Source organism: Xiphias gladius, chromosome 12, assembly GCF_016859285.1.
Source record: "Xiphias gladius isolate SHS-SW01 ecotype Sanya breed wild chromosome 12, ASM1685928v1, whole genome shotgun sequence".
NCBI lineage: Eukaryota > Metazoa > Chordata > Actinopteri > Istiophoriformes > Xiphiidae > Xiphias > Xiphias gladius.
Genome location: NC_053411.1, coordinates 5,243,965 through 5,255,120, shown reverse-complemented (window position 1 = coordinate 5,255,120; position 11,156 = coordinate 5,243,965). Strand labels below are relative to the sequence as shown.

Genomic DNA, 11,156 nt, shown 5'->3' with positions numbered 1-11,156 from the left:
CCCAAGTAACCCCTTTGTGGAGAAAATTAATTATTCATACAAGAGCAGCACAATAGTATAGTTCAGCCCTGCCACGAATAATGCATTTCAAATGTGAACAAAGCAGATGTAAAACATAACATCCATTTGTGAATTGGAGGCCAGTTTGAGCCTTTTCTGTCCTTCAAGCTTAACCATAATAGCACCAGATTTAACACAAAACAGACTAACAACAAAAATAAATTCATGTGCATTTTTACCTGGGTGCACGTGTCCTCTACAATACTACACGAGAACTCTGAGAGTAACAACTGACCGCTCATATAAGTTTAAAATGCCTACAATCACATATACATAGACTTAACAAGTAGCCTAAAAGCAATACAGTGACTACTCAAGTGTCATGTCAGTGTCAGATCTATTTGGTAGAGTTATGAAATTTGTCCCGTGGGCTGAAACTGTAGCACGGCAGGCGCCATGTTGGTTCAAGCCTCCGATTGCATAACGGATGAGCCTGGCAGCCCGGAGCCCTGGAATGAGCCCAGTTTCATGTCCCGCGGCGCTGCTGCTTTCAAGTACTTGAAGGAATGTTGTAATTAGGACCGAGTATAGACGACTCAGAAAAGTGTTGTAAGGCTGCAGAAGTGAGAGGAAGGAGTATGCGTCATGTTTTTTTTTATTTAGGAAATGTTAGTATCCTTTGTAGGCTTTGCTTGTTGCTTAAGTCAAATTAATCATGAATTTCTGAATTAAATAAACAACTAATATACTTAAATAAATAAACTAAACATTGATGAGATAATAATACATTTTTTTAAAAATCCACAGCGAGTGTGCATTTCCGTTCTCAAACCTGTGGCACCGTGTTATATGATATCAAACTTACTGTTATATTTTGTTACATTTGTTAGTTATTTTTGTTTAGCCTCAAGCGCGTTAAAGACACAATCCGTCACACGTGCATCAGAAAGCAGGATCTTCGATAAAGACAGCGAAGGCAGCAGAAGCGTCAGTCTTCCGCCTGTGGGATACGCACACGCAGCTACGAGACATGACCGCTTCTGTTGTCGTCCGAAGGTTGGCAGCTCTCTCAGGGGCTTCGGCGGTGGTCGCTGGGGCGTACGGGGCTCACGGTAGGGACTCGACATCACCTTATACTCGGTACTCATTCGCGAGTCCTGTCATTCAGCTGAACAGTAAACAGAAACGGGAAGGGCTTTCGTGTCAAGGTTTACTCGTCCAGCTCCCGTCCCAAAAAATGCCAATTTAAGGTTCGCTCCCTTATCGACACGTTTGAATGACTCTCGAAGAAGAGTGCACATCTGCTGCTAATGTTTAATATGCTGGTGGTTAATTCGGCAGCCACAAGACTTACCAGGCTGCACGCTGTTTTAGTAAAATAAACAATTTCGTAATCAAGGTGACCCGCCCCTACAGTGTCATGGTGGAAGGAGCCTTATTTAAGGAATGGGTCAGTGGCAAACGTGCAGTCTAATGTCCCAAGTTGGCGTTTGCTGATTTTGGTAACATTTTTAAAATGGGTGTATGAGACGGTAGGCTGCCCCCCCCGTGCCAGGGTTCACAAACACTCACAAAACTCTAAGCTAACGTAAAGCCTCATTAAGCATCCGTTGGTTCATGGTCTGAAAAGAAGTGATTACGAAAGGAGTCTAAAGATCTCCAGAGGACATAAAAGGTTATCTGTTTATTGCGACTGTAATTATAATGTCATATTCAGATTAGAAGTGAGAATAACCTGCCACACCATATACTGTGTACGTAATTTTTCTGTTCCATATCTCTCATTTTAGGTTTCAAAAACAGTGACCCTGATGATTACCAGAGAGTGGTATGTAAATAACAAATTCTGATATATAAAGTATTTTTTTCCTCAAACTTTTCCAGTTGATCATTGCTGCAGTCTCTTCATACAGTCTTCACGTAAGAGGTTTTATCGCAAATATATTTGAAAGCAAATGTATGCAGATGTGAGACTGGATTTAGTTTGGTGAGAATTAAAGCAGCAAGTTAAAAGAAAAAAAAAAAATTATGCACCCAATGCTAGAATTTGCCTGTTTGACTTATGTCAGACTTGTGGACATCCATTTTTTTTTTTTTCAGCTGACAGACGTAGTGGGCAGGTGTCACTCTCTCACAAGCCAAAACTTTCCAAATGTCAGAAGGCGTGCAACGTAGAAGTCCTGAGATTTTCTTTCAAGAGTGGAGACATTTCTCAGTCTGATCTAACAGACTGTCCCTTGTGTGACTAAGAGAACTTGGCCTGATTGACGAAAAATGATGTAATAGGTAGCTGGTAGTAACCCATACCCCTTTTTACCTAGGGATTTTTGAAATATCCTCTAGCCTCGTCAAACTTCTGCTTAAAGAATATGATTCACTAAAATGAAGACGGATTGGAGAGTGCAGAATTTTTTTAAGAAAGCTCTGTCTCTGTGTGTCTGCCTCTCCAGCTATTTGAAACTGCCAACAAGTACCATTTCTACCACAGCCTGGCCCTGCTGGGTGCTGCCCACTCTGGCAAACCCGCTGTGGTGAGTAAGGAGGCCAAAGACCAACTCTCAAGGCTGGATACACTTGAGTGTCCTCTAAAATTGAACTAGTGTGATTGTGTTATTGTGCCATTTCCTGTCTGTCCCAATTGGAAAATCAGTCCATTGTTTAGGCCATAGTTACAGAGGATGCTGTTTTGAACAAACTGTGCATTATAGCTAGCAATTGAGCTCTTAAATTGTTAAACACTTCAGTGTGTGTGTGTGTTTAATTTTATTACATTATGACTAATAAAATTTGGCAGTGCAGGTTTTGCTTATGCTGTATTTGACACAGTATGAAAACATGCCATTTTTTATTTTATTATTTAGCATACCTACAGCCTTACAGCTGCAAATAACAACATTTTGGTAACTTGACAGATTAAAAATATTGTGCAGTTAATGTTTACGTAATGCTCATGTGCCTCCCCTCTCTCCATGTATACAGGCCGGTACCCTCCTCATAGCAGGTATGGGGATGTTCTGTGGCTCTCTGTACCACCAGGCTTTGACGGGGGACCCTGGTCTACGCAAGGTGGCTCCCATGGGGGGCGTTGCTATGATCGTTGGCTGGCTGGCCATGATTCTCTGAACTGTAACAGCTCACAACTGCTCCACAGGGCCACTATACGACACCAAACTCTCAGACTACTAATGGCTGAACTGGAGAGCCTGTGGGTGTTGGCTGAGAAGTTGTGCTTGAAGTGCAAGTGAGTTAGGTCACCCATCTAACCACTCCCTACATCGGGTTGTGGGTGTCAGCAGGTGATAAGGTCACAACAGGATTATCACTTTTCAAGCATTGCTGACTGTTTTCGACTGGTGCCCTTTGACTGTTTTTGTTTGAGTTAAACTGAATAAGCAAATGAATACAGTATGTGGTTCATTTTGTCATCTTAAGAATTTGTTGATGTAACATTTTCAATGGCATGTCAATTCTGCACTGGGATAGAAAATCATTAACGAGCTAATAGAAATTTCCAATGTTTTACATAGATTTCTGGCCGTAACTGATACAATAATATTTCTTTTAATTCTTTATTTTTACTATATTTCCTTACTACAGCAAATACAGTTTATATACTGTACTGCATAGGTATGGTGAATGGGGTAAAAATGAAGAAAGGAATATGAAGGATTTGGGATGAAATAAAGGCTCTTTCTTACATGCTGTTGTGTTGCCTATTTCTTCCACATGGGTGATTTTTTTTTTTTTTTTTTTTTTTTTTTATTAACTCCTGAAGTGATTGGCATATATAGGATCAGCTCCATCCATCAATTTCTTTGTCTGTAAGTAAGAACATGAACAAATCTCAATGAAAATTCCATATTAGCGTCAGACCTGCTGTGCACCCTCATTCCCCCAATAAGAGCTAGGGGTGGGTGATGCCGCAAAATTTCTTTCCGATCCGATACCAAGTAAAAATGGAGCCAGAATCGTCTATATTGATATGGATACTTTTTATAACTAAAAGCAGCTTGTGTACTTTCATGAAGGGGAGAGCAGTGTGTCATGATTTATGAAGTATATGCATCATCAATAGGCTAAATTTTAATACATGCATGAAGTATATATTTTTTCAATTCTATTAAAATCATATTTCAGTGCGATTATATATTATTTGAATGTCTGAATATAGTCTATATTTAATCAGTCTGCTAAAGTAACAGCTAATGATGAAGAATCACAGTTTGAAAATGTAACATAAACCAATACTGAAGATCACACTTTGACTAAAATATTAGCTTAACTAATATACCTGGGTATTCCTTGCCTCTCTGAAAAGACTGCCAGTGTACTCTGTGTCGGGTCTGTCTGAGGCATTTCCCTGCTCCTCCCTTCTTTTCTGTATTTTGGGATCATTCCGTCCACCCCTCACCACTGTGGTTAAGAGCAGCTTAGTCTCATTACTCTTGATATTTAAAGTATACTTTTCTGACAATATCTAATAAATTAAGTAAAAATTGGAATATAGGACTTTTATTTTAAACAGAATATTTCTAGACTACTTTTCCTTAGTAGTAGTACTTCTTCCACACTACATTATATCTATTTTTGAAACCCTGCTTGCCTCCATCTGTTGTTTATTTTCCCTATAGTTGCCATATTTGGACAGAAGACAGTTTGTAGTAGTCATTTATTACTTTGCCAACTACCTCCAGAGCTGGTTTGTGCACATGACGGTTAGCAATACACAGTAAAATTGACCAAAAGTTGGGTAAGCATTGCTTTGGAGGCCCAGTATTCATGTTAAAAGATGTTTTCACCTATCACTATGCCTTGATGTGGATATCAGGCTCACTGGTCAAAAAATCTGCTGGGCCCTATGACAGGCAACATCATCCTCTAACGATGACCTAATTTACCTCTAAACTGCCTTTAATTCCAACCCTCACCCAAGCAAAGAGCAGACGCTTGGCAGCATAACCCAGGTTCATATCTATGTTGCATGTGCTCAGGTTAAACTACAGTGCCTGGCCCAGTTGGCTTGAGAGGCATCATCATCTGAGTGCCATGACCCGCTCAACTGTCCAACTACCATCACTTTATAACCTGTTCCAGTCTTGCGAATGGCCACTAATTAGCAACGCCTCTGATATAAGAAACTTTTCTTGAATTATGTACCTTAACTTGTCTTGGCAAATAAAGGAGCATTTGGTAAGATCAATGCATCCTGGGTGGATTTAAAGCTGTTACTGTACCAAGTCGCAAGCCGATTGCAATTGAATAAAGCCAGTGTCAGCTGAAAAGTCTTTCTCAGTCTGTGGTTTTCAGTGAAGGGTATAAAAACCCATAGGATTCACCACCTATGGCAGATGAAGGAAATCATCTTTCTTGCAGCTCTGAATGTCTTCACAGCTTCAAGCATTTGATCCTCTAAGTGGCAGAGCACAAAGGAGTTCATTAACCATGGCCACCCCTTTGCCGGGGCCATGTTCCAACCACTCAGCATTCAAATTGAAAGTGAAATCCATTGAAACACTAATTCGCCTTCCTGACTGTAGGCCCACGAATGGGGACCTTTAGAAAATGGCTGTATAAATCACTGGGTCAATTCGCTGGGGTCGGCACATAAGCCGAGGCTCTGCTCAGAAGAGAAGGCAGTATTGACTGAACACGTTGCCAATGAGCTCTTGAACACGACTCATAAAACCCTCATTAGAAATAAGTAGCTATTGGGTAGCATTCTGCTATTTCAGGACTAAGCAATCACACAGCACAGAAAGCTCTGACACCCAGTCACACATCTCTGACTCACAACTTTCAAGTTTATGGGAGACACTTGACTGAAAGTTACAGGGTGTTCCGCACTGCTGGATGTGTATTTGAAGCGCCAACATCAGAATGTCAGATATGTGTTAAATACTTGAGGGTAAAATCATGTGATTCTCTGACAAGATGTGAGATTCAAATTTTGACCACTTTCCCACCACAGTCTTATTTTAGGGCTATTTGTTTCTCTTCTCAGGAGGTGACATTAAGATGTGTGGATCCTGCTTCTATCAGCATAGCACCTCCATGTTAAAATCCATTAACTGAGTCTCGATGTTCTGCTCTGGGAGACCCAGTTAATGTGTGAGCACATGAGAGACAGAGAATTGGAAAATGACATAAAGGGAGGGGCATGTGTCTGGGCCCTAATCTTCTGTAAGTCCCATCACAATGTATGAGAACAGTTCTTTTCTTTTCTTCACGTCATTTTTCTACAGCACTGCCTTTAAAGAAAATTTAATGTGTATTCTTGATACTGATCAATAGAGAAGGACCCTTTAATATTAAAGTGAAAACTGATCAGAGACTTGTTTGCATAAATATTCATTTGCCTCCAAATCTGTATGTAGCATTTTGCTGCATTTCTATACCCTCTACCGTCACAAGCATGGCTGGATTTATCTCTTGGTCGGATGCAAATATTTGCTGTTGGGCCACCTACTACACCACATCCCAAATTTATTCAGTAATATGCACCATATAAGCACAATATCAACTAAAATAATTTAGCATGGGAGTATATTCTTGACCTTGAAAATTTGACAAAACAATCCCAACTCAAAGTCCAATTACTAGCTTTCGTGTGCTTCTTAACCATATCACAAGACCTTCATCAGTGAATGGAGTTATGAAATAAATTGTTACTACTGACATCTCATTTTAAACCGATCCATCTCCATGGCAACTAACCAGAGTCCATCCATGGATGAAGTCTGTAAGTGAACCTTAAGCTGGGATTGTTTTGTCATATTAGAGTAGTTTAAGTCCTATAACTAGATTTTGATATAAAATACCTCCATATTTGACAAACAGAAAACCTGGGGCTTTTGGGGCCCAGGGGTCCCCTGTCTCCGGTCTTTATGTTAAGCTAAGCTAACTGGCAGCTGGCTGTAACCTTACATTTAATGGACAGATATGACAGCAGTACTGATTTCCTCATCCAACTCTTGGCATGAAAGCAAATAAGAGTATTTCTCAAAATGCCAAACAATTCCTTTAATGAATCATTTAACTGTATTTCAAGGGAATTTTCTTGTATCGGCTCCTTGACTTGTGCTCTTCAATCACTTTTTCACTGAGTTGCTTGGAGTATTTCCTTGTCTTCAGGGTGTAGGTTTTGCCACGATACTGACTCAAATATTTAACCTTCCACATACAGCTGGATCAGTTTCATTTGTGTAGTCAAAGGGCAATCAGTTAAAGCCCTTTGGCTACACACAGTAGCATAGATGTTAATAACATTATTGTGACATTAAAATGTCTTTTGTGTTACAGGCCTATTGGCTGCAACAGCGGTGATTAAGCACTCTCCTGTTAAAGTGGTGAGTAATCCATGTCAAAAAGCCATATTAAATCTACTCTGTTTCAGGGTTATCAAAGAGTAAAACATGGAAACTTAAAAACAGGATGAATACTTTTTATAGGCACTGTATTTTTATGCTGTTTAAAACAGAGCAGAACATAAAGCAGGATGGTCTACAGAAGCAAACCCACTGGTAGAGAGTCTGTCAGGGGTTTTGCCTCTGCCTTAGTCTGCACTGTTGTAAGCGTCAGAGAAAGAAGAAGCACAGATACTAATGGTAGATATTGTTAATTACACCTCCAGGGACTTCCCCTGAACTTCACAAGCTTTCCTCTCCTTTATTTCTCCATTTGAGGATATATTATTTAGTCAAAATTTTCCCCCCTTTCCCTCTCTTCCCCTTTTCTTGTCTTACCCTGCAGACGGATTTAATTACATCAGCATCTTCTGTGGGGGGAACGGCTTCTTGTTCCATTGATTTCTTGGTCTGAGTCTGTTTTGGTCAAAGATGAAGAGAGTGGTTGTGCAAGAATCATCCGTCACGAGTGAATAAGGTGATGGGGAGCTTATGGAAGATGATGTGCTGACTGTGGATGGACGGGCTTCTCCAGATCCCCTCTTGAAGACCTGGAATGAAAAAAAGGCCATCTTACATGATTAGCCAGAGCTTCCTCCCGCTCGTTCCTACAGACCAGGGGATGCACAAAAGCTGCCCCCCCCCACACACACACACAATATATTAAAGTGCATGCTGTAGGCCTATAATACACACCACAACAGCACCAAATCCTCTCTCGGAGGCATCAATCAGGCGGCAGTGGCTCTCACAGTGGGACAGAATGACTGTAATGGCTGTCCCAAGTGCTCCAACATCCCGGTCCTCCTGCTGACCTTTTCAAGCCACTTAAATGATGGTCAGCGCTATAACACCCTCAGATAGATTATTCTCTCACTTCGATGGACACTGAGGCCCCATCACTTCAGACCCCTTTTCACGGCTTTTTACCCAATCATTTCACTTCAATCTGCAGCACAGTGATGACGGCCATGCATCAGAGGAGCTGAGGGGATGACACCGGAGGGAGCTGCCATTGTTACTGCATCACCATAACCACTCTCAGCGGCAGCCGTCTCATTGAGTGATATAATGTCTGGGAACTGTTATGAGTCAGCTGGGAGACGGTAGATGGTGGTCGTGGTTGGGGAGTGCGCATTAAATGATATTAAACAAACTGTCTATAATGATACTGTGAAAGTTTACATTGAAGGATAAAATCCGAAAATGAATAACTTTTTCTCCAGTGACAATAATACAGTGACAGTTTAGTGCTCACTCATCATTGCTAAGAATTGGAGAGAATGCATTTTTTTTAACCTTAAGAACAGACATGTGCACAGCAGTGTTATTGCCATTGCAAGTCCAGTGATGGAAAGTAACTAAGTACATTTACTAATGTACTGCACTTATGAACATTTTTAAGGTAATTGTACTTTACTTGATTAATTTAATTTTATGTTACTTTTTAATTCTACTCCAATACATGTCAGTGGGAAATATACATTTTACTCCACTATACAGTATTTATTTCACTAGGGTTAAAAAGGGTTAAATAAGGAACTTGATTTGAGGTTACTCAGTAGAGTTTAGTGGATTACATTTGTTCTCAAAAAAAATAAAAAAAAAAATATATATATATATTTATTTTTTTATTTTTATGTATTTTTTTATTTTTATATATATGTATTTATATATATATGTATATAGACAGAGAGAGAGAGAGGAGAATCATATGCTTCTCAGTTAGAAGAGGGACATTTTTATCTACAAGTGTCATGATTGTAATGTTGTATTTACAATGATTTATTTGTCACATGACTGAATGATGTAATGTATAAAGGATATTACCCTGATGAGAGCAAGATAGCAGAAAGCATTTGGAGAATAACTACTGGAAGAATCGTAGTGAGAGTCGTGTGACTTGTTTAATTTTGATGAACAACTTTTATTTTTAACAACTCAACTCAAATTTTATGAGAACTGAGATTTTATCTGTCTTTGTCTTGCTTCCTGTGTTTTTAAAAAAAGATTCCCTTCCGCAAGCTCTGCCATCCTCCCTTACTTTTCCTTTACCTCCATTATTCTAAATTTCTCTTATGTGTTTCATTCTTTTATCACTTTCCTTTACTGATTTTGCTGAGCAAGCACTGACTTGGGGCCAGAGACTAAATCTTTGGATACCAGACCATCACTTGACCTGAAACATTTAGACCACATGGCTGAAATTCCAGCCTGGTCTGACGTGCAAAAGGGGAGATTTTGATGGTAGCACAAATTCTAAGACATGGGGATTGTAAGGAGGAATGTCAGGAGAGCGAGTAATGTTTTTCAATTTCTCCCCTTTCTGGGTAAAAAGATATCAAAGAATGAGAGGAAGAGTTAAAAGCAAAGAGTTTTAGAGACATTGCACTCATTTTTGAGGTGTCTCACTTGTCTGCTGAAGGCCGGGGTTGTATTTGCCTGACGGGCAGTGCGACTCCCCCAACTTGCTCATTAAGTGCTGTTCGGTGCAGCATTATCTTGATAAACGTTCCACTTATACCACAGAATAGGCGGATGAATCAGACACTGTATGGCACTATATGGACAGTTCTTCTCACAGTCAGTGTGATTGCGGTGTGTTAGGTAGCAATGATCCACTGATGGGCTAAGAGAGAGGTCTGACAGCTTATTCCAGACACTATCAATTCAAAGCAGTTTAGCAGTGATGCAGGAAATGAATGACTTGGAGTGTAATCAAGGAGGTTTATACACGTACATTAAACAGCAAGTGGTTCTCAAACAGTGCGAAAAACAGCAAAAGTTTTACTGTAAAAAAGGCATAGATGTTGAGAATGGCTCCCTTAAAGGGTTACTCCACAAGTTTTACACACAAATATCAGTTTACTTGTATTCAGTCTGTTAAAACATTATTTGTATTCTGTGATGTCTTTTGGAGGGACCTTTCTAAAGTCTGAGAAAAAAAAATCCCTGATGATGTCATATGAGTTATCTCAGTTTGGGCTTGGGACTTCAGATTCTTAACAGGAAGTCTACGTTACATTCTCGGGATGTGGAGTTTAAAAGATGTGGGGATATTCCAGGCAATGTCCAGTGCAGTGGTTCTGCACTGTGATCCCTTAATAGGAAGCGATATCGCCATCTCCACGTAACCCCTCGTCACAACTTGCGAGTCTTTTAGATATGAGCAATGCAGAGCAAAACTGATTTAGTCTACTCGGTCTATTCCATTTAAATGTTTTTAAAAGCCCAAAGTGGGAAAAACATAAAGTATTACACATGAAAGATGCAAAGATTGGAGAAAAGTCATACAAAATTAAAAATAATTTGATGTAGCAGAACTTATGTTTGGAACCATTGGTCTAATGAAAGGTGTGACTGATTTGCATTATGGGAAGTGTAGGATCTGTTTTGATGATTGTAATTTTGCATTTGACTGCATAGGCCTGTAAACAAAAACCTTCTTTTCCACCAAAATTAAACGCCATATTGGAGAAGTGGTTTACAATGTGTTTGACTTTGATGGAATTGTAGTAAGTATGTTTTGCCAAAGTAACCAAAAAAAAAAGAAAGAAAGAAAAAAAAAAGAAAAGGAAAAAATCTTGCTTACAATAATTAGCACTGATGAGTGAGAAATAAAATGTTACTATAGCCACAGGAGAAAAGGTTATTCGTGACTCATAACTTTGTGTACCATAATTTCGATTATGGAACAGCTCTAACCACTACAACCATCTGCACCCTCCCAGCTGGCTAATAAACATCCCAAAC

At 39.6% G+C, this 11,156-nt stretch overlaps 1 protein-coding gene across 1 annotated transcript; it reads left to right on the top strand.

The window, feature by feature from the left end:
• Positions 1 to 557: 557 nt before the first annotated feature.
• tmem256 (transmembrane protein 256) lies at positions 558 to 3,699 on the top strand. Its single transcript, XM_040140373.1, has 5 exons — positions 558 to 636; positions 891 to 1,112; positions 1,791 to 1,828; positions 2,451 to 2,531; positions 2,980 to 3,699. The coding sequence occupies exons 2-5, from the start codon at positions 1,031 to 1,033 to the stop codon at positions 3,121 to 3,123; spliced, it is 345 nt and encodes a 114-aa protein (XP_039996307.1). The 5' UTR covers positions 558 to 636; positions 891 to 1,030; the 3' UTR covers positions 3,124 to 3,699.
• Positions 3,700 to 11,156: the final 7,457 nt, after the last annotated feature.